This window comes from Simochromis diagramma, unplaced genomic scaffold (assembly GCF_900408965.1).
Source record: "Simochromis diagramma unplaced genomic scaffold, fSimDia1.1 OVJJ01000320.1, whole genome shotgun sequence".
Taxonomy (NCBI): Eukaryota; Metazoa; Chordata; class Actinopteri; order Cichliformes; family Cichlidae; genus Simochromis; species Simochromis diagramma.
Window position 1 is genome coordinate 12,301,674 of NW_024386773.1, and position 22,705 is coordinate 12,324,378.

At 40.8% G+C, this 22,705-nt stretch overlaps 1 protein-coding gene across 2 annotated transcripts in view; it reads right to left on the reverse strand.

The window, feature by feature from the left end:
- Window positions 1–19,596, reverse strand: part of col2a1b (collagen, type II, alpha 1b) — a 44,586-nt gene extending 24,990 nt beyond the window's left edge. Inside the window, exons 1-19 of one of the 2 annotated variants that reach the window (XM_040008607.1) lie at window positions 19,271–19,596; window positions 16,088–16,297; window positions 14,590–14,606; window positions 13,201–13,233; window positions 12,292–12,324; window positions 12,003–12,056; window positions 10,855–10,956; window positions 10,084–10,161; window positions 8,088–8,132; window positions 6,752–6,805; window positions 5,261–5,314; window positions 4,391–4,444; window positions 4,101–4,154; window positions 3,963–4,016; window positions 3,822–3,866; window positions 3,479–3,532; window positions 3,164–3,208; window positions 2,910–2,963; window positions 264–362 (exon numbers count right to left, since the gene is read on the reverse strand). In XM_040008607.1, coding sequence (XP_039864541.1) covers window positions 264–362; window positions 2,910–2,963; window positions 3,164–3,208; window positions 3,479–3,532; window positions 3,822–3,866; window positions 3,963–4,016; window positions 4,101–4,154; window positions 4,391–4,444; window positions 5,261–5,314; window positions 6,752–6,805; window positions 8,088–8,132; window positions 10,084–10,161; window positions 10,855–10,956; window positions 12,003–12,056; window positions 12,292–12,324; window positions 13,201–13,233; window positions 14,590–14,606; window positions 16,088–16,297; window positions 19,271–19,364 — 1,233 coding nt within the window. In that variant the 5' untranslated portion in view covers window positions 19,365–19,596. The remainder of the gene's footprint in view (window positions 1–263; window positions 363–2,909; window positions 2,964–3,163; window positions 3,209–3,478; window positions 3,533–3,821; window positions 3,867–3,962; window positions 4,017–4,100; window positions 4,155–4,390; window positions 4,445–5,260; window positions 5,315–6,751; window positions 6,806–8,087; window positions 8,133–10,083; window positions 10,162–10,854; window positions 10,957–12,002; window positions 12,057–12,291; window positions 12,325–13,200; window positions 13,234–14,589; window positions 14,607–16,087; window positions 16,298–19,270) is intronic. The other variant, XM_040008613.1, reaches the window with a different exon arrangement.
- Between the last annotated feature and the right edge of the window lie 3,109 nt (window positions 19,597–22,705).

Below are 22,705 nucleotides of genomic sequence, written 5' to 3' on the forward strand. Positions count from 1 at the left end.
AAAATGTCAGGTGATGTTGATGGAAGGGTTCAGGGGCTCATCTGACAGGATGGTGTGGGTGGGTCTACCAACAGTCTGTCCAAACAATGTTAAACTACAGCAAAAAGCTGCTTTTCCACAGCACAGTTCTCTCTGCTCACTAAAGAGAGTCTGACAAGTTTCTGAGAAAAACATGTAATAAAGAAACTGAGCTGCACTTTTCACAAAAAAAAGAAAGTGGTATGAACTGACAGATTTAGATAAAGAGATCTAGCATCACTTACAGAAGCGCCAGAGGGTCCAGAAGATCCAGGAGTACCAGACTCTCCACGAGGTCCCTGAGCACCCTCAGGTCCACGAGCACCAGTAGGTCCGGCTTCTCCCTGATCCACAACACAGAGGACAGATGAGTAATGTGTAAGCAGAGTACACAGAGTAACTGAAAAAGACTTCCAGATGGGCTTTTAATAAAAAAATGTAAATAGAATTGAAAAGAAGAGTGATTTAAAAAAATAGTTTAATTTAATTGATTTATGTAATAACGTCATATGTCTTTTAATAATAATAATAATAATAATAATAATAATAATAATAATAATAATAATAATAATGGGTTGCATTTTTACAGTGCTTTTCGAGACCCTCGAACCGGCAACCTTCTGATTACATAACAAACTGCCAACTCTTGAGCCACGATCGCCCTTTTAATATGTATTATGGGATTTATAGGTTTCTTGGTAGTGAAATATAAATACTAGTGCTTGTAATTATCAAAAAATGGTATTGATTTAGGATAAAAGTAGATGCAAAATGATGCTGCAGACGTGGCTCTTTCTTATTGCAAACTTTATTTAAAAAACAGGAAGTAGATTTAAACTCTTTATGAACTTCTTACATTATGAATATCTTCTATTAAAATACTCAGTGCCCATTGCAATGTAGAAGTGCTTAAACCTGATCTTTCTCATCACCAGCAGGGGGCGACATCTCTAGTTACAGAAACAACAAGTCTGATTGTGTGGACATTTATTTTAAAGCAGCCCAGAGGATCACTTCTCCTGCTGTATCCTCTCAGTAATCATTTTCCTGAAGACTTTAAGGGCTCAAATGTTTATTCCAACTCTTACTGAAAACAGCACTGTGTTTATTTAGCAACTTATGGTTCCATTTATAGCAAAATAGATAAAACAGCAGGGCATCAACTTGGTTGGAGCCAAAGTGTAATTGTTATACACCTACATGGTGACAGTTAAAACGCTGAGCTTGAGCCCTAAAGACAGAACCTGTGCGAAGTCTTGGTGGCTAATGCCATCTTTTATATACAGTTTGTGGGTCGTGGGAGCAGTTTGCCTTCAGAGCGTTCTGTCAGAAGGCTTTCTTCTCATCTTAACTTTTCTCCTGTTGCCATCTTACTTCCCTTGGTATGTCTGGTTTTTTTTTATGTTTAATATATCTCTAATATTCATATTGTTTATTGCTTTTGGAAGCTTTCAATATCTGGCTAGGAGGACTCTTTATCCAACAGCATAAAGGGCCTCGAGGTGACAGTTGTTGTGATTTGGAGCAACAGCATTTAAATAAAATCGAGGAGTAAGGATTAGATGTAGGAGGAGAAGATTTTTCAAGGTTTTGTGCTTCAGTATTAAAAAGCCTGACTCAATATTCTGAGCTCCCACCTCCTGTGGACGAAAGCCAGAGATTTTACCACAGTGGCAGTGTGCAACTTCATGCTGATGCATGAAATGTGTTTGTCATTCTTGTTGCGTTGCAGGCTTTTCACATGCAGTAGTAACTATAACCTCACATAGGTCAAAGGTATGTGCAAAAACATTGATGTTACAGCCTTTTGTAAATGCCAATAATTTACTGTCTCTAAAGATGAAGACAAAATGAGACCTCTGCCAAATTTGTAGTTTTTAAATTTGCTTTTAGTGTGGGAAAAAATCTCAGTATATTAGAGCCAGTAACTCAGTCGCTGTTGGATAATAGAATTCATCTGCAGCAGGAGCTGAAGAAAAACTGTCCATCTCACATTTGTTTATTTCACAACGATAGTTTCTTTAGTTTTTGCAGTCAAGGTTCATATGTGTATGTTGCGTCTGTCTTATTAGCTTTTTTTGTGCCAGGACTGAAAGGACTTAAATGAGGCAACATCTCATCAACACATTTAAGAAGTTTAGGTTCCTGAAGGCATCGAAGGCATGAAACATAAACATACATAAAGCCATTCAGACTTTTCTGCAGATAAACACAAAACTATACTGTGCGTGTTTTTGAATATAACATGATGAAATTTCCAAACACACCCCTTCCCTCGTTTTGAGCCTAGCTTGCCTTCGCTATTTCAAGGAAACACTCCTGAATTTTCTAAAGAGACGCTCCATTTGCAATTCCTATGAGATTTCTTAAACAATCAAGGGGCTTGAAGAAGAAAGCAAACCACCAGCACAGGCCCCTTGAGCACAGATCTGAGCCTGTTTGCCATGGAGGAGAAATAAATCAGATTCAAACCAGAGACACAAAAGAAGAAAAAAGACAGTAAGGGGAGTGAGAGAGGGAAAATAACACTTTAAACCCCCCCTCCTCCCCAATTTTCCACACAGATGGAGGTTTAAAGCACTTTTCAGTGCAGCGCAGGCATCTCCAATTTCACTGAAGCATTTCATCTTGTCCCCACAAAATCCTCCCTGAGCTGGGTACTGACATTTTCTGAGATAATAACTTTTTTCCTCATATAAAGAAAATCTTCCTAAAACTATATTCACTTTAACTTTATTTTGGTGCAGAAAAATCCTAAATAAGTGATTCAAGTTTTTCTGGCAGTGTTCTGATAGAAAGAAAGAAGGCAAACAGTGCAAAAGAGAATAACCAGCACAAAGGTGAATATGAAGAGGTGCTGAGAGCTTCATTTAGATAAACATGTGACTTACTTTTGCACCGGGCGAGCCAGGGAAGCCTGGAGCTCCGGAAGGTCCAACGGGGCCCTACAGAGAGAAAATAGCCTGTCAGTTTGGCTATTAATCACTGACACATCCAGGTGTGAAAGATCAGATACTATCACATTGTGGAGATGTGCATGTAGAGAAACACAGCTCTGACTTCATGTACAGTATTTCCTACCAGATCTCAATGCAAATGTGGGCAAAATAAAAGGAAACTACATGACATCTAAGAGGGCACTTACAGGTGGACCAGCAGGACCGGCCAGGCCATCATTTCCACGAGCTCCCTGAATAAAGTGAACAGTGCATTATGAGGACAGGTCAGGAAAAAACACAGCTGGATAAATGATTTCTTATAATCAACAAATAACGCGACACAGTGTTTAAAGGTTAATGCAATTATCGCCATAACTGCCTAAAAGAAGCACCTGATAAATGCTCTAAATTTACTTCTTTACTGCTAAACAAAGAGAAGGGGTGACAATCCAACCATCTGTTACAAATTATATTAAGTTTTGTTTCCAACACCACAGTTTAGAGAGAAACATGGCACCTACAGCAGCTCCACTGGCTCCAGGACGTCCTCTCTCACCAGGCAAACCACGAGGTCCCTGTGAGGGAAAAGAAGAGGAGAAGTTCTCACCATTACCATCATTTACCAAATGTGTGTGTGTATACCTGTTTAGACATCTTTGTGGGGACCAAAAATTGGAATGTTATACTTGTGGGGACCAACAGGTTATGGTTAATTTTAGGCTGAGGGTTAGGGTTAGGCATTCATTTTTGATGGTTAGGGTAAACGGCTAGGGAAAGCATTATGTCAATTAAATGTCCTCACGAAGATATAAAAACCTGTGTGTGTGTGTGTGTGTGTGTGTGTGTAATGCCCACAACTCATACCATTGGTCCGGGAGCGCCGCTCTCTCCAGGAGAACCAGATTCACCCTGAACAGAGGATTTAACTGTTATTATGGTTCAGCAACTTGGGGGATTAAACAAGTGTCAAGCTGTGGGTCTGTCAGAAAAATCACTACATCTCACCTTAGCACCAACAGCTCCAGTCTCCCCCTTTGCACCGTCACGCCCCGGATAACCCTAAAAGACAGAGACGTCAGGTTACATGACATATAAACACCCGCCTGTTTATGCTGGAATTTCTAGGACAACAAACACACTCACTCTGTGCCCCTTGATGCCAGGCAGACCAGGAGTTCCCGGGAATCCACGAGCTCCCTGTGGCATGAAAGGAAAAGATGGAGACCAACATAAACAGAGGGAATCAACATGAAGCTAAGAGTTTAAAGGAAATTACTTTCTCCACAAATACAAAGAGTCCAGTTTAGCAAACAAAGAGAACGAGAAATATTAAAATTCTTTCTTAATTTACAGATTTAAATAAGTTTGCATTTAAATGCATTAATAGTTCATCATCTAACTGGAATCAGCACCAGCTGACTGGAGTAACTCACCTGAGGTCCCGAAGGTCCACGCTCACCTGATTTTCCAGGTTTGCCAGCTTCACCCTAAAACAGAAAACAAAGACAGAGACAGTGAAGTGAAAACCAAAGTAAACCTGCATTTGAAGTTGTTATTTTGTGCAATTCTTCCTTACATATAAAAAACGTCTGTGTATTTTTTGTCTACTTGTATGTAGTTGAATAGACTAAAGAGCACCCTAGTGGACACAGCGTGTAATGTCACATTTGCTGCCATCATGTGGCTAAAAGGAGGAATTACTTTTTTTTTTTATGTCTGTGGTCCAAATGCTGTTTGAAGATTCTTCTGAAGATTGAATTCACAGCATACTTTGAGCCTCTACTTTGAGAAAGATTTGCTGAACACTTCAGTCAGCTGCAGAGCTGTTACAGCTAAAGGAGTAACAGCTAGTAACACCGCAAAAAACTAACTGAGTCCAAACTTCTATACAAAACAAGGATTTGCTCATATAAAACAGCATCAGAGACAACATTCATCTGTTTATGTGGAGAATGCATCAGGACTCAGACTGGAAAGTCCTGCTGCTGAAATCACATGAGTGCACTTTTCTACTCTATCTGAGCACTCAAGCACTTTATACAACTAATTCATTCACCCGAGCCCTTTTTCTAAACTGTTCAGTGCTTACTGTCTAACATTCACACTCCGATGAATGCGTCGGAGAGCAACATGGGGTGAGTATCTTGCCCAAGGATATTTGGCATGCAGTCTGGTGGAGATTGAACCGCCAACCTTCCGGTTAGTAGCTGACCTGCTCTACCACCTGAGCTACAGCCACCTCACCTTTGCCAACCTGGCGAAGAGGTGAGGCATTTCATTTTAGTTGCAATGGTCACACTTACATCATCTCCAGGTTTTCCAGAAGGTCCAGGGGGGCCACGGGGTCCCATGGATCCCTGTTGGAAACAGAAAAAATGAGCACAGGTGAGAAACTGTGAGAATCAACAGAGGGCAACATTACACACTTTACGTTTTAATTAATAGGAACTGGTATTCATAGCTGGTGTCTGTTTCCTGACAATCAGCTCTGTTTTCACAGTTTAAGTGCTACACTCACTGATGCAAGCCGCCAATATTGTTTACTTATGCAAAAAAAGATAATGAACGCCTTAATTTAGAAAGGACACCATACTGTGTTAATCTGAAATGGGAATTGTTTTTGCTAATTGTATAAGTTACGTAATAATATTAATAATTATAAATAAAAGTATTCTGTGTCTCAGTAAGAAGGGTTTTGTAGGTCTTTACAGGCTTTCTTTCTCTCCTCCCTGGGTTGTTGTCTCATGACTAAGCAGCTGCACAAAAAGTACAGCTTTGGTGAAGGACATAGAACAGAAGTGCTGATTATTAATCTATCGATGTACTGGCCTCCTCTTTGATCTGTGATTTTCCATGACTGGACTTTACACTTGGCCAACATTTTCACCCCTCTACAACTGTCAAGCTAGTTTCTGGGAGGAAGTTTGATTTTAATCACTCCTAACGATGCACTGGCACATTTTTAAAAGGGAAAGGCATCTCCGAGACGTTCTGTCTGCATATCTAGACTCCACATGAGCAGATTAACACAGCAGTGGGGAGACCTTGCATTGTCTACCTGCTGAGAGAATAGTGCTGGGTACAGGAAGGGGTTGGTGGTGTGGTTTCAGTGAACTTTGGGGGAATGAGGAGAAAAAATTAAAAAACTTAGAGAAGCAAATGTAGGAATAGAAAATAAGAACTGATTGGAAGAGATGCAATCTCCTCTCCAAGATGAGTTTATGGAGATAATGAATTGTAAAAATAAATATGTGAGGAAAGGAATGATTGCAAGGATAATGGAAGAATCAGATTTGACCTTTTTATTCAAAATATGTGTGCAGGAAGGTGGAGACAGATATTAACGTCAATATCTCAAGGTCTATATATTTCATAATTTCAATATTGCACAGTTGGCAAAACTAACAGACTGTGAAATGCAACACAGGTATGTACAGTAAGCCACAGCCAAACTACCTAAAATAAAAAAAAGTGTTTAAACACACTTAATCTGGACAATTGGACCTCTCTGGGTTTTATTTTTTTATTCTTGGGTTGTTCTTGTGCCCATTTTCATACATGTTGTACCAAAATTATTATTTTTAAAAATATTTTTTGGATTTTATGTTATCATTCGAAGAATTTCAAGCTTTTTCATGGTTGAAATACCCCCTTAAAAACAATCAGTCACAAGAAAGCAGCTCAAGTCAAGCAGCCATGAGAAATTAAAAAAACAAAAAGAAAAAAAGAAATAAGAGCAGAGGCTTAGGGGTTTAGAGGGGGCATGCAAAACCTCAGGAGGGTGGGATACTTACTGAATGTCCAGGCTCTCCAGCTTCTCCAGGATTACCTTGGAAACCTTGTGGACCCTGGGATGTGAAAAGAAGAGAGAGTCAAACTGTGAAACATTTTTTATACACTGACAAAGAAGATATTAATAAATGTCTGCTAATCTAACTACATCTTCAAAGAGGTATTGATTAAAGGGAATCTATTATGCCAGTTTCTAGCTGCATAATTTCTTTCTTGGACTCTGCAGGCTTTGTGCCATTGTCAAGCTTTGGTTAGGTCAAGGAGATAGGCCACCTTCTGTCTAAAACAGGCCATTTGAGTCCCTCTCCTTTCAAGTCCACCATCCCTTTAAGCCAGATTTCTTCTGATGAATTGCCCCTTGGACACAAAAGAACAGCAATGACATTTCAGTACTCACAGTTGGAGCTATGAGCCTGAAGTGGCCATTTTTAACTGCCTATCACAGGGAGCTGGAGCCTATATCCTCTTTTATTGTCATCACACAGAGCCAAGGGTGGAGAAACTTGCTGGGATACAGAGAAGTTTGAAATCAGGCTGAATTTTATGCTCATATAGAATACTTGCACATATGCCAACTGCAATATTTGAAATACAAGTATCCTTCGTTGTAACGACGTGTATACGATAGAAGATAATCCACATTTGATCCCTTATGGCATCCGTGTGTCTGTTTTTCTAAATTAAAAGCTTCTAAGATCCAAAATTATACCATAACTTTAGAAAAGGAAGTCCTATCTAAAAGCAGACCAAAGTTGTTTAAGGTGGAATTGCATTTCTGCAAATGGGGGCTTTGGGCGATAAAATGATCAAGTTGAGGCAAGTCAGGTGGCACTGCCTTCAACTCAGCAGCTTCTGGATTCTTTGAGTAAGGGCTGCAGGTGGAGCTGGGTTACAGGCAGGGGTAGAACAAGGCAGGGCGTTTGCCTGTGGTGGGGGGTGTAAGGTAAATTGTCAGGTGTTCTATGGTATGTCTGGGTCGTGGCACAGGAAAAAGCCCCGGAGCCTTCAGGGAGATGAAAGTATTCTTTACTTGCCATCTTCCTCCAGAGGAGAGCCGGAGCAGACGCTCGTGGTTAAAGCAGGGCTCAGTATAAACAGTTATTACTTAAAGCCTGTTGTATGCACTTATTCCTGAGGTTTGCACGAGTAGTGGCCATTTTAAGGTCAATATTGTTATTAAATACATTAAAGGAGCAGACAATGTAGCATATGCACATTACACATCACATTACAATTATGAGATTTTGCCATGTGTACCCTGTCTGTGACCAACCACAGGATCCTGTCTACAGGTGTGCCCTGATTTGTGCTGTTTTTGGGAGTACAGGAGGTACTTACAGGTGATCCAGTTGGCCCAGGTGGTCCTCTAGGTCCCATAGGGCCCTGAGAAGAAGACAAGACAACACACAAGCAGCATGAAGATAATGGCAGATAAATCCACCCGTCCATGTTACACACATTTGAAAATACATAAACACGCAAATTACACAACAGCACAGTTAACTTTTTACAGTTTGCATTACTGGTAAAATTTGTTAAGTGGTCATTTTATCCACGCGAATTCACTGAGAAGCTATAAAAACACATCACCTGCTTTGCCTCAAAGCTACATAATACTCAGCAGCTCTCCTGTCAAAACCATAAATCATTTGAAATTCCTCCCGGGATCAGATTTTCTCTTCACTTCTTTCATCCTTCTGCTTTCCTCAGTTAATTTTTCCACTCACTGTGTGTTTCTGTGGTTCAAAGGTCATAAGCTGAAGTGTTGCATTTTTAAGAGAGGAGGCTGAACTCTGCATGGCTTCTTGCATGACTCACTGTTGGTTATAATGAAAATCTTCATCTTAGATAAGTGAGATTTCAGGCACCGGCTCAGCGGAAGAGTCTTAAACTAAATTGAACTAAATTATCTCCGACTGCTCTGCAACTGCGTCTGGTTGGAGTTGCCAAACTAATTCTGTAACAGTTTTGAGACATATCCTTGTGCTTTTTTTCAATTCAAGGGAGTGAGCTGAGAGCTTTCGAGACCCCGAGTTCTTCTTATTAAAAAAAGGTTTGACTTCCGATGACTTTTGACAGCTGCTTGCTTGGATAGAAACATATTCCTTTCAGTAGTGTGGCTCTTATGAAGCCTCATACAAAAATCAGGGCTTGCAGCCAAAGAAAATGTCACAGCCGGGCACAGTGGTCCTCAGAATCAAATGAAAGTCACCTTTCAGTGGGTGTGGGAAGCCCTCACCACACTGGGGAGAAACGTATCAATGGGGCTTTATATCTGCAGAATGTTTGAAAGTGTGTTTGAGGGGCACACATATGTTTGTGTGTGTGCGTGCATTTCAGTAGCAGCATTGTTTAAATAGCTATGTAAGGCCAGGATATGAGCTGGGGTATTTACAGGTATATAAGAGGGTTTTAAGCTTTACTTGTGATTTAACATCAGTCCAGTTTGCTCTTCCACTGCTCTCTCCAACAGCAAGCTGGCATAAGCCAAAGTAAACGTAGACTTCCTTCAATAAGGCTCAGTGTTGTGGTGAGCTCTCAGACAGACATACGGTAGGACAGTCAGTAGGAGTTAAGCCACACACACACATACACTCTGACGCTAGCTGAGGGGATGTGATCGCCTTCAGTCCCCCTACCCTCAGAGCGTCTCAAACCACTGCTGGGCTGAGAGACAGCCAAGCCTCTCTGTGGCTCTTTAAACCAAAATAGCTCCCAGTATGCTCCTCACTCCATCACGGGCATGCTGCCATGCCAGCAGGAGCGGTTTTTCATGAGCTTGAAATATAATGAAGATCAATGGCTGCTTCCTTGGTTTATAAAATTACCCCTCTGTACTCCATGTGAGGTGTTTATTTTCCATTGTGACCCAGAACTTTGCAGCTTCTTTCCTCCAGCAGCAGGAAAAACGTGCCTTTTATCTCTTGGTTTCATCCATAAACCAACAACAAAGAAGGAAAAGACAAAAAGGGAACACTGAGTGAAGTCTTCATTGTTTCTTCCCATCCCAGACTTTAAATCCTGCTTTGGAAACTACTCTCCTAAAGGAGAATGATGATGTTTCCATCTCACAGTTTTCACGTTTGATGACCAGGTGATGCTTCTCTAGTTCATGGAAAGAAGTTGTTTATGTCCCCCCAGAGCAGTTAAAGAGCAGGATGGGGATGCAGAGCAGATGCGGGCTGATGCAGATCTCTAACCCAGGTCTTCATGTGGATAGACTCAAAGCGCTTTGTTTTTGAAAACGTCATAACTTTAGCCCCATTGCAGATGAAATCAGGCGGTGATAAAAACAACACAGGAGTGGCAGCAGCTCTCATCATCACTTGCTCACCATTGGTCCTTGCATCACACCCATTTGTGCGCCGCCGGCCTTCTCGTCAAAACCACCAGCCATCTGAGCAGCAAAGTTCTGGAGGAGGCAAAACAAAGGACATATTTAGGATTTTTATAATAAACAAAAATGGTTTGTGGTTTATTATGTTTGTGAAATCTCAGGGAAATAAAAGTATAAATCTGGGTAAAGTATTTGACTGGAACAGAGCGAATAGATGACTTAATTTCAACACTTGCAAAGCGTGTTCATGTGTCATGCATCACTGCATGATGCTGCATCGTTTTGGCTGGAGAGAGAATCAGCTTTTGACCTTCTTTTTGTCAGTAGTAGAGCTTAGTATGTGAATTCTGATGCAGACAGAGGAGAGACAGAGGGCATGTGAACCGTTCTCACAAAGACTCTCTTTCTTTTTAACTCCACCCCCCCCAAAAAGCACTTCTTCCCTTCCCCTTCTTACGTCTATCATACTACCTCCACCACCCTCAGTCACCCTCCTTTCTTTTCTGCTACAAAGAATGAGAGGCATTCGATCTATTCTTTCCCTCTGCATCCCCTCACTGTTGTCTTTCTGCCTCCTCCCAACACCAGCAGTTTCCCACATCTTTTGTACTCTTGGATTCTTTCTTTGCTCCATTTCACCCCTCTCTCCAGTTATTCCAAGCAGCCAAAGTGAACCCATTCTTGGCCTTGAATCAGTATTCAACCTGTCAGCTCCCATGTCTGGAGTGAATGCTAGCCTATCGCCCTTACTAGACATGCGATACTCACTCCACCAAGGCCAGGGGGTCCATTAGGTCCTGGAGGTCCAGGGGGGCCAGGGTTTCCGGGGGTGCCAGGCTCGCCATCTCTGCCACGGGGGCCAGGACTTCCCTTAAATATAAATATAAAATTCAGATGAATTGAAAATCTCGTGTTTCACAAAATGCCCCACAAATCATTTTGTCAAATCTCAAAAAAATCCAATCGAGAAGCATTTGCAACAGATCAGCTCATAAATTCACTCACTAACTGCTTTCCCTCTATTCAAATATTATATGTTTCTATATCTGCAGCTGTGTTGAACTGCATCAATGCGTCTCACAACTGAGAAGACACAATTCAAGTACCAAAACAAATAGGAATATCATCTTATTAAGTAATAATCTTCCCATTTTGTTGCAAATGTAAGAGAGAAAAAACATGTGTAAGAACATGAAAGTGTTACATAACATATTTTAATTTAGCATTCATTAATTCCAACCTGTGGCCAACATTTGAGCTTGTGTGCACTCTGAATAAATGATTACACATTTACTCGGGTGATGATTTTCCTGGCCAAATTGGACTACCTGCATTCCTCTGTGCATGCAGTGACAAATTACCCTGCAAGGGAATCTCAAACAAAGAACCCGAGTACCTAAAAAAAACCCCATGATTCTTCACAGTGGTTAGCCAAAGCTCGATCCGTCCTGCGCTTAAATCTGCATAAACAAGACGACTACATGGCATAAACTCCTCGCCTGCGGCCATTAGCACATCCGAGTGATGTTACATTATTGAGATGATCAAAGCCTTGCAAATGTGGTGGTGCTGATTTCCCACACTGACTGACTATGGGCCCTCTGAGAGCAGCAGAGGTTTACATTATGAGTCTCCGACAGCCTCACATCTGTTAAACACCCCAAACCTCAGCAGACCACACAGCCTAATGGAAATGACACATGACTAGTTAGGCTGAGTCGCTCAGTGAAAGGCTACCATTCTGCAAACCTGCAACCTATAACAGATCCCCCAGCCCACTGCCCGAGACCTAAAGCTCCGATTCAATGACACATACTGTACTTCTTAGCTGGGCAGGGTTTGAGTTTCCTTTTTTTTAAAGTAGAAAATCAAGAGTCATTGAATTTTATTTCTTATATTTTACACGTTACACTGACCTTCTCTCCTTTATCTCCTCTTGGTCCTCGGGGTCCTTGCTCTCCTGGCGGTCCCTGGGTGAACAGGAGATGGTGAAATAACTTCAGGCGTAATCTCAAAACTTGTGTGTTGAATAACAGCTGAAGCCTTTTAACTCTACTACTGTTATATCAGATCGGTTTCCATTTCCAGTCACTGCTCTGCCAATTAAATGTAAAACCTATATAATTACTCTAAACACGTTCAGATACTACGCAGTGTCTGTAAAAGTGCTCAAAGGGGAATAATTATGAGAAAATAGGTGCATACCGTTGGGCCAGGTGGTCCTCTTGGTCCTATAACCTGGATAAGACAAGGGCAGAAACACCAAACTGATAAGAATCAGCTGGTCTTGAATAAAACACATTTTTTAATCTCTGGGCCTAAAACAAAACATTTTCCAGATATAGTTGCACAAGAGAGGTTTTGGGAAAAATGATCTGTCTCCCATCAGAGGAGACTTGTTAACTGCTAATCTCTTCGGGCAAAGCGTTAGAAGAAACATATAATAAACAATGCCTTTGTATTTCCTGCCATGAGCTTGTATCGCCTCAGTGGGGTAAAGCATTTCCAGGTGCAGCACCGCAGCAGCACCGCAGCAGCAGCAGCAGCAGCAGCAGCAGCAGCAGCAGGGAGCTCACTTTCTGTCCCTCCTGCGCTCTGCTGGCCTGTGAGGATCTTTATGGGGAATGTATGGAGCCATTATTGTGCTTGGCTGTCTTCTTGATGAGCGGCTTGGCAGAAGCGCTTCCCTTCTCTCTAACACTCTCAGTCTTATATAAACTGGTGGTGTTGGTTGTGTTTTGAGTTCATGCACGAAAACATTTGACATTATGATTTTATAAACAGAGCAACTTAAAACCTTTTAAAATAGATGAATTTACTTACGCATTAATACACCAGTTATACTAATAATGGATAAAACAGTGGGGATTTCTGGCCTTCTGCTTGTGTGTGTGATGTATTATCTTTACTGCTGGTTTTACTAGTAGTTCAGTTACCAGTAAAGTACCTGAACACTTCTCCGCTGCAGGCTCGCGGCGAGTTTTGAGTGTGTCTTGTGAGTTTAAAAGAAATCTCTGTCACTTCAGGATTTACGGTTCTAACATAGTTAACAAACAAGCTTTTCCAAATGACAACACAGATATGCTGCATGTTATGAGTGTGGCATCAACTTACATCCGTAATGTCTCCGGGTTCGCCTTTCTGGCCCTGAGATAAGAAAAAGGTAAGAACACAACAGCAAATAAGATCGGCTCTATTAGTAGCTGAGAGTTTGATTATTTTCAAACATCTCTCAGTTCCTGTTTTTTTCCTCAACCACACTCTGAAAAACAGCTCATAAGAGCCCATCTGATGAAAGCTTTTGATGGAATTTGCAGTTTTATCGGGAAATTGGTCACAGCAAAATGTTCAAAGTGAGTATCCCCCGCAGCGCCAGTGCACGTGTAAATATTGCACGCAGTGTGAACAGGAAATAGCTATTGAACATCTGCCAAAGCTCATTCATATCAAAGCCTCATCTCAATCCTTAAACTACAGGGCCCTCATGCAGCCCTGATATAAGTCTGCAGTGTTGGGAAGGTTACTTTTAAATGTATTCCACTACAGATTACAGATTACATGCCCCAAAATGTATTTTGTAACGTATTCCGTTACGTTACTCAATGAGAGTAACGTATTCTGAATACTTTGGATTACTTAATATATTATCATGCTTTTTACAACTACATGAATGTGATTTATTACTATTACTGAAGGTTACTTGCCATAGCAATACCGACTAGATTTTTAAATCTTAATATAAATGAATAACAGTAGGTGGAAATTAGGTAAGGCTGAACTTTTTGCAGCGATCTCATAGAAAACTATTCAGCGCGTATATAAAACAGGTCCGCGGCTCCGAACCGTAGTAAAGGGACCTCTGGTTAATACGTCAGCTCCCGTTTCTGCTCGGTGACAGCTCGTACTTTCTGACTTTTTCTCTCTCCCTCACTCACAGACACATAACAGGTATGCACTAGTCCAGTCTCCCTGCAGCACGGACTACACTGCCCATGAGGCTCCATTCTTTACGGCTATGCCTGTAACACTCTGCCTATTGCCTTCATATTAAATCATTTTTGTGAATAATTTTTTTAAATATTTCTTCACGTCATTATGTGGGCCGCAAGTAGAGGTGACACGGGCCGCGAGATTGAGACTCAGGCATTAGAGCCTCTTAATGCGTGTTTTGTTTGGGTTTCCACCAGCGTGGAAAGCAAAAACAAAGAGGGCAGAGCCTTATGAAACAGGAAAATACCGCCGTGTAATCCATTCATTTCAACAAAGTAACTGTATTCTGAATACCACCTCTTTAAACGGTAATTGTAACGGAATACAGTTACTCATATTTTGTATTTTAAATACATGTATTCAGTTACTCCCCAACACTGTAAGTCTGGGACAGATATGGCTATTATTGCTGGGAGAGGTTGATATTAAACACACGCACACACACACACATGCATAACGATTGCATACACAGACAAATACATATGCAGCATTTAAACATGTGCAGTGTCTCACCTTAGCACCAGGTATTCCTGTTATGTGTGGAGCAGGAGAGAGGGAGAAAACAGATCATAGTTAGTGAACAAACTATGTTGGCCTTGCAGTACGTCCTGGAAGGAGAAAGGCTACTAATACCGGGAATCAATTTTATGTTCTTGAATTAAACTGCTCCAAAGACCACCACCAAATCATATTTTCATCACACAAAGAGCCCATCAGGACTGTAAACAAGTGTTGGTTGCATCGCCATCTCGCATTAAGAGCTCAAAGCAAAAGCAAACCAGCTGCAGAGTGAGGGTAAGAGTAGAGAGCAAAGGAGCTGGAGTAGACTGCAAAATGGTATTTCTACTGAAACGTTAAACCTTCTGTGCCGTGGGCAAAGGCAGGAACTCTGTTGATTTCACAGCATTTTAAGCTCATTGTTCCTTTTTTTGCAACTCAAAGAAGTTAAACTATGATGATCAGTAAAGCTAAAGCAGCAGGTTTGGTTAAAAATGAAAAATGTAAATAAGTATTGTTTTAAACACTTTGACACAACAGTGCATAGGATTCTTAAATATCAATAAAAGCATCAAAATGACATTTTTGTCAAGTTGTAACAGTTTTTTCTGCAACACTCTTGTTGAAGATGACATTTATCTTTAGAATTTTGATATACATACACTAATATGTTAATATATACGTATATCAGGAACTATCAGATCAAATAAAAGTCAGTACAGATCTGACAGATGCATAATGCTGTTTGACACAGTCAGATAGTGGGTAGTCTGAATATATTTCAGTTTTTATTAGCTCTGTTTTTATGTGATTAAAAGCTTAAATTCAAAATTCAGCAGTTTTGCCTTCAAAATAAGAATAAGTATATTATAAAGCATTTTAATCCAGAAGCATGCAATGAAAACAGTGACACATGCACTGACACAGTGACTTCACTCAAGCTGACCTTATTTATATTTCCAAATGTGACCCATACAGTTTGTATATCTGCAGCAATGGCATTTTCAAATGTGGTGAATAGATCCTTCTAATAGTCTGAACTCTCAGTACGCAGTCACTGTGTTTTCTTGCCATCAGATCTGCAGAAATCCACAGAGAGGATATAGAGTAGAAATGTGAAGCCGTGTCTGCTTGACTGAGGTATTTCCTTAATGACTCCCACATGTTTTCATGATACTGAGAGAGTATTCAAACAAGATGGGGCCAAGGTGAGCCAGCTATGGAAAAATTACGGCGAGGTAGCGTTTCAGTGAAATCCTGTCAGATGTGTCACTGTTGTTGTTTATTTCTCATCATTTGTTTGCTTTGGGGTTCGAAAACTGTGTTTAAATCAAAGGCTGTCACACAGTAGATGTCCAAATAGAACATTAGAGTGAACATCATGTTAAACAGCAGCTACCTGACCTTTGATTAATACCAAATTTAGGCGATGTGGCGTTTTCTCCCCCAAATAAACAATATGATCCTGAGCAGTAATTTATTTATGTGAGATGTGAGATAAATAAATTACAACCAGAGGTTGGAGGCTGGTCAGCAGCGCAGATGGGGCAACACTCTCCAAATGGGATTTCAGGTTTGGGGCAGTCTTTTAGCTCCACGCAGACAATTTCATCACACAGGACGGTTCCAGTGTCACACACACAGATGCGACAAGGCTCTGGTTTCCACACATCCTTGTCACTATAACGCTGTCCATCTTGTACACAGCTAAACGTGTCCTCTTCTGTGTGTGAGACCATGGAAAGGGACACACAGAAGAGGTGCGGGTAGGTAGCAGTGGAAGGAAAAAACGAGAGATTATATATCAGATGCGAATAGCAGTCAGTGTCGTGTGTTTCATGACAGACAAAAACAAAACAATGTCATATTCAGCTGTGAAACATATACGCTGTGATATAATGCATGCAAAATAACGCCATAAACAGCCTTTCAGTGAATGTTTTTCAACACAAGTGCAGAAAGTTAAATTAAAGTAGGGAGTGTGTAGACTATTTAACACACTATATCAGCACAGTACTCTTAAATAAAAGTTAATCTGGCAGTCCAAAACCAGACCAGATTTAGTTTATAATAATGTAAAGGGGAACAATTAATTCCTCAAAGAAATGCATTAAAAACAAAGAAAAATGTCATTGTTCCCTGATTTATTATCATAATTATCTTTGCTAATTTTTCTCTTGTTGACTTATTAATGCCCTGAGGAACGTCTACAAAAACCACAACTTCTCTGCTTCAAGTCCAGCTTTTCTTCACTTGACCGAGAAATGCAACCTCTCAAGTAGCCACAAGGTGGCAGTTTAGCCTCGCAGAATTACAGACAAGCAATGCAAGACCTGCAGGAAACCCCCAGTAGCTTTACAGGAGCTGGAGGCCATGTGTAGGAATTCCTCAACAAGTTAAGTACAGGACAATTAGAGCTGGAGACACCCTACTGTACTGCAAAAGAGGCAAAGTTTGCACTGAGTTAATGAAAACGTTTGGATTATTTTCTCAGGCCACATTCTGGTGAAGGGCGCAAGAGAACGTGCTGGAGGCGGTTCACTTCTGAATACAGCTGCTGTATGTGGTGTAAATGACGCCACTGGCATCACAGTTTTACAGTAGATCCGGGTAATCAGAAACGTGTTCGTTTTCCAGCCTGGCAGCCAAACACCTGCTTGAAAATAAAAAATGGAGTCACAGAACCTGCGGCCAGGTGATGAAAAGAAAGGCCCCAGGGTGCGCACTGCTGAGAGGTGAGAGGACAAGGAGCAAATACAGTAGCTATATTTACCTTTGAGAGCTGCTTAAGTCTAAGTATCCAAACGGACCTCAGCAGCCATGAATGAGGCCTTTTTGGAAAGAAACAGAGTGGGCAATTCACAAAGTATTGCCTTGTATAAACACGGGGCACATTTCAATCCCCATCTGGAAACCATAGCTGCGTCAGATGCCAGTTCAAACCCACCGGAGAAAAGAAAATGGCCAGCTTTCATGCACATACCTTGCGGTTTTGACATGAACTTCTACAGGCCTGGATGCACCATGAAAGGGCTGCACCTGTCCTTTCATTGGCTGTAATATGAAAGATTCTCCTGTAATGGGGTATTGTAGGACAAGGGGTCCTCTATCTACTGGAGAACTGACAGAGAGCTGGCTTTTCATCACTGAGGATAATTTGTGAGTCTCCTCTCCCATATGCTGGCAACCATACTGTTTTCCAGGAGAGTAAAACAATGAAAATTGTAAAGTGAATCCAGGTGTACTTTTGAGGACATTAGAGTCAAGCGCGTTCTTATTTATTTAGTAACTGTTTAGGTCTCAGCGCTAATTCTACCTATGTCTGGTTAACTTTATGGCCTCAAGAACGGTCACTTGGTGGCCTCAAGGTTTAGAGCTCCAGTCCTCTTGCTGTGCTAGGGTCACAATAACACCTCTATACCCCGTCTCCCTAAAAAAACCAAAAAGTGCTAGGAAAGAAGGGCTCGCATTATAACCAGGAATCCAGGAACTGACATCTCTGAGAGGGTAACCTGAGACTTCCAATTGCTTTGGCACGACTATTCCCCTCTATTCTATTCTGGGAAAAAAGGCATCTTTTTTTCTCCAGCTTTCTTGAACTCAACTTGTATATTATTAAGAACACTGCACTTTCTTCACATCAGAATAATAAAGTCCCTGCTTTATATTTTTCCAGTTACCCCTCTTGCACCCTGGCTCTGTCTCTTTCTGGACTGACTGTCACAGCTTATGGGTAATCTTTTAAGCAGATGGAAAGCCTGAAATCATATGGAACATTATTTCTGGCCCCAAATCTGCTGGCATACCTTTACTCTCAGATCTCTCTTGTGGATACTAAAATCAATAATAATGATTAAGAATCCTACTCCAGTTATTAAAAAAATATAAACAGTCTGCAGGTACGAAGGACGATTTGTTCTCAACAGGGTGAGTATCGTGTCAGTAAACTAGTTATTTTGAAATATTTGATGGAGCTTTTAGTTATTAGTTCAGCTTTCTGCCCCAACAAGCCATGATTTGCCTGGATGCCCTCAGAAAGCAAAGGAATGTGAATACTTTTCACCAAAGGCCCTTGAGCCTGACCACCTTTCACTTTTTGCTCATCCCCTCCCCCTCCCCCACTATATTAAGTGAATCTGCAGCTAAAAGGAGAGTCTGCGAAGGCCCTTAAAACACCCACAGGTGTCATGCAGCTCGACTTTGAGAAAGAAGGGGGAAGGTAGCTTTTAAGGCAATGAGCTGAGTTCAAAGTAGGAATCAGAATCACATGATCTTCGGTTTTAACTTAAACTAGGACGAATAAATGCAAAAGTAAATAAGAAATAAAAAAGAAAAGCACGCTCTGAGGGTTTTTTCCCCCGTTAACTTCCACCACATCTTCATCAATTCCATTCTCGCGCGCGCCCGCAAATGTGACATGCACTTACATCCTACATCTCATAGAAATTAAAACATAAACAGACGGCAGACCGAAGATCCACAGAAATCATCTTTCTGTCATCACATAAATAACCTTTCATGCACAGAAAACATCAAAGATATCAGTGACTTTTCTGTGCGTAAAAGTTCCAAAAACCTCCACACGTCACGTACTGTGCTGAAACATTATTTACAATATGATTATTCGAGTAACTCTTAGTATACTCTTTATACAAGTTGAGTTTTTTCTCATCAGAGAAATAAAACTGTCACTTACGGTCGTCTTCCACCTGACATCTCACAACGGCTAATAGACAAACTTGGCTCGCTACAAGTAGCAGTATAGTCCTGGAATCCATAAAGCTGAACATGTCTAAATATTAGACATGCAGGGCCCTTGAGGGAGAAAAAATGGTGCGAAAGGAGCGGAGGCTTCTCTCGTTATTTGGTGTTTGTGTCCCCAATTACAAAAGCCAGACCATTCGACCTTCACCCTTCCCAAAAAACCGATGGGGGAATCCAGCGGCAGGACCTGGACCTGCAGCACAAACTCAGCACCGACCGCTTCAGGCCAGACGCTGTAGTTTTATGTCCCGGTTACCTTCAATGAATCTTCGTATATTCCCAAATATCGGGCCGGCCCCTTACCCCCTGTCAGGCTGTAATCCGAGCCCAGTTTCCCTCCCATCTGTCTCTTTGGTCCCATTATTGCGCTCCCAGGCCACTCCTTTCCCCACGTGCTGAACTGAACCCAAAAAAAAAAAGCCTGAAACTTTTTCTCTCTTATTTTGGTGCCGTCCCCGCTTTCTCACCCTCCGTGTTCATAGAAAGCATAGTAACGATGTCACAACCTGTTCGTCACGCAAACTGAAAGCGTTTCTATTTATTTCATCATGTAGGTTCAGTGACATGTGTGCAGTAAACGGAGGCAAAGGCACATTAAAACCATCCAAAAATCACAATCACGCAACCATACATTAATATTTAAATATTTATGAGGGCAAGACTAAAACAAATAATAATAATAAAGGTTAAAAAAAACTATATTGATGCATATTTTTTTATAATTTATTAGCTACTTCCATTTAATGGTCTCTCTCTTCATGTAAGTTATTTTACTGTTCCTGTGGTCTTAGTAAAGCTGGTAAACAATGCTTGGTACACCTGTTAACAGACTTTTAATTAGCAAGCTCTTTATTTATGACTTCATACTTCAGCAGTTTTAAGCTACAAGTCAGTGCTGACAGTCATCCAGCATCGTGGAGATTGGAGCTGAAATGTTTTAATCAGTTTTGTTTAGCTCTAGATCCTTAAATTTGAGCTCTCACTGCTTTGATGCCACACAGGTATACTTACAGGAAGTGCTGCCTGTGTGATAATTAGGTGCTGTAATGACTCTTATTTCCTTGCCAATCTTCTTGATCCAGCTGTATGATCTTTCAGATCCAAAGTTTCTCAGACTATCTGCACTTTGCTCAGACAGTTTTCTAACTGCAGTGTTTCATCTGCTCTGTAATTTCTGTGTCTCACTGGTTTATTTTGAGAATGAAATAACTGGCTCATTAAACCAGTGTGAAAATATGGGCTATTTAATATCAGCAGATTAAGGGAGATGTGAATGTGTCATTAGAGTAGAATATCTACACTCTTTCATTGGTATTTGACTTCCTGTTGGTCACACAGAAAACATTTCTAACCCTTAATCTGGGCAAGCAAACATCAAAAGACATGCTGCTTATACTGCTTTTTTTTTTTTACCCCGGTGTGTTACATTCTGAATAGAAATACAGTGACCACCAGCATTGCAAGAACACAGCTTTGTTAAATTGCCAGTTTCACACTCAGACTTGAAAGGACTCCAACTGCAAACCAGTGTTTTACAGTGCATAGCGGAGCATTGTAACACATAAATACTTGAACTCACATAATGCATAGTTGTGCTACGACCAAGCCTAACCAACATTTCACATGCAACTCAGAATCAGCTGATTCTGTTCTGACTAAAAAGAGGAACCTTTATATTAAATTACAAGATATTTTAGAATTAGACACCTTTTGTTCTTATTAAAAATAGACAATGACTGCTTCTTCTAACAGAAGACAGGCTTTAAAACCACATTCATTCATGCATCCCCTCAGACTTGTGAAGTTTAGTTTGAGCAGTAATGACCCACTTGTTCCCACTCCAACCACCTTACATGTAGCTGAGGTTACAAGTAAATGCTCATGGAGATGCATGAAGAGCATCTCGTGCTCTCCAGCTACAGCTCTAGCTATAAATAATTGGCCAGGGACAGTTTGGTGGCATCATTTATGCTGGGTCCTCACCCCACAGCAGGTTGTGACCTGAGCTTTGACCTTTGAGACACAGGAGCAGCTGATGTGTCCCGAGCGTGCAGCATTCACGCTATTCCTGCAAGTCGGCTGTCTCAAAAGAGGCGCGGCAGTCCAGTGGGTCAGAAAATTGCACCGCAGTTTAGTTTATTTAGTTGTTGTGTATTTAAACTAGGTTCAGGAGGACTATATCACTGATCTTTGATTGTGCAAATGTGTGTTGTAAACACATGCAAACATGCTAATGACCGAAACTTCCAAGCAGTCATCTAAAACTTTAAAAACAACACATATATGGTCAAACGTGAATCCACGTCATATTTAATTTGCGTTTTCCCTTCAGTCTATTTGTTTTACTTACTTACGCTGAGGGTTGTGTTTTTCATGTTTTCACCCACAAACTGTCGTGAAAGTTGAACATCTTGCAATTTTAGTAGTTGTGACATTTTTCTACACTTTGGACTGAACAAAAATTCAATGTGTGACTATCTATAGTTGTGTTCCTAGTAATTTATAATTGTTTTCCTTTTGTGATCTTGTGGCTGAGACATCAACCCTGTTAAACCCAGGCATCAAAGACTGCTGATCACTAAACTACTAATTATCTATTCATAGGCTGGAGACCTAAAATCAGCACTAGTTTGTTATTTAGTCATCGCTCGTAGTAACTGGGTGGCTACACTGCTTTGTACAGAAAAGTTGTACAGTTATAAAACAAGGCTGCACACACTACTGCATGATTTCAAGTCAGGGTGTTTGAGATATTTTGCTTGTGTTTAGCCAGCACTTCGCACACGTCTTTGAAGATGAGCCCACTCAGAAATCCCAGAGAAGTTTGGATGCTTCTCATCTCACTTTCTGTTAGTGTGCACGGACAGTTTAAGGATTGGACAGGTTTTCAAAGCTTTTCTCTGTTGAACTGACAGCTGTGTTGCCCTCGGAGAATGTTAGGAGTTTATCGATAATGAGAAAATAAAAGAGATGAGGAACAATCCTGGCTAATGTGTGGTTGGGGAAACAATTGTTTTACATTCGTGGTGGCTTGCTTTTAAAACCAAATGCTTTTAAAGTTAAGGAATTTTAATATGATAACACGTAAATAATAACAACAATTATACTCACTCCATTAATAAATACAAATTGTTTGGAAGATGATCGATAAATAGATGGATGGATTAGCAACAATGTGACAGGTTCTAGTTTACTGTGATGTTCAGTCTGCTGTGCCTCTAAAGCCGTTCAAGTTTATGGGACTTGGTAAGTATAGGTCTATTTTTTGGCAATGAAGTCAGTCTGTTAAGATAATCAGAGTATAGAGGAAAGGCAGGTACAGAAATGGGGATGGGGTAGACAGAAAGGGGCAGTGCTGAAAAATAGA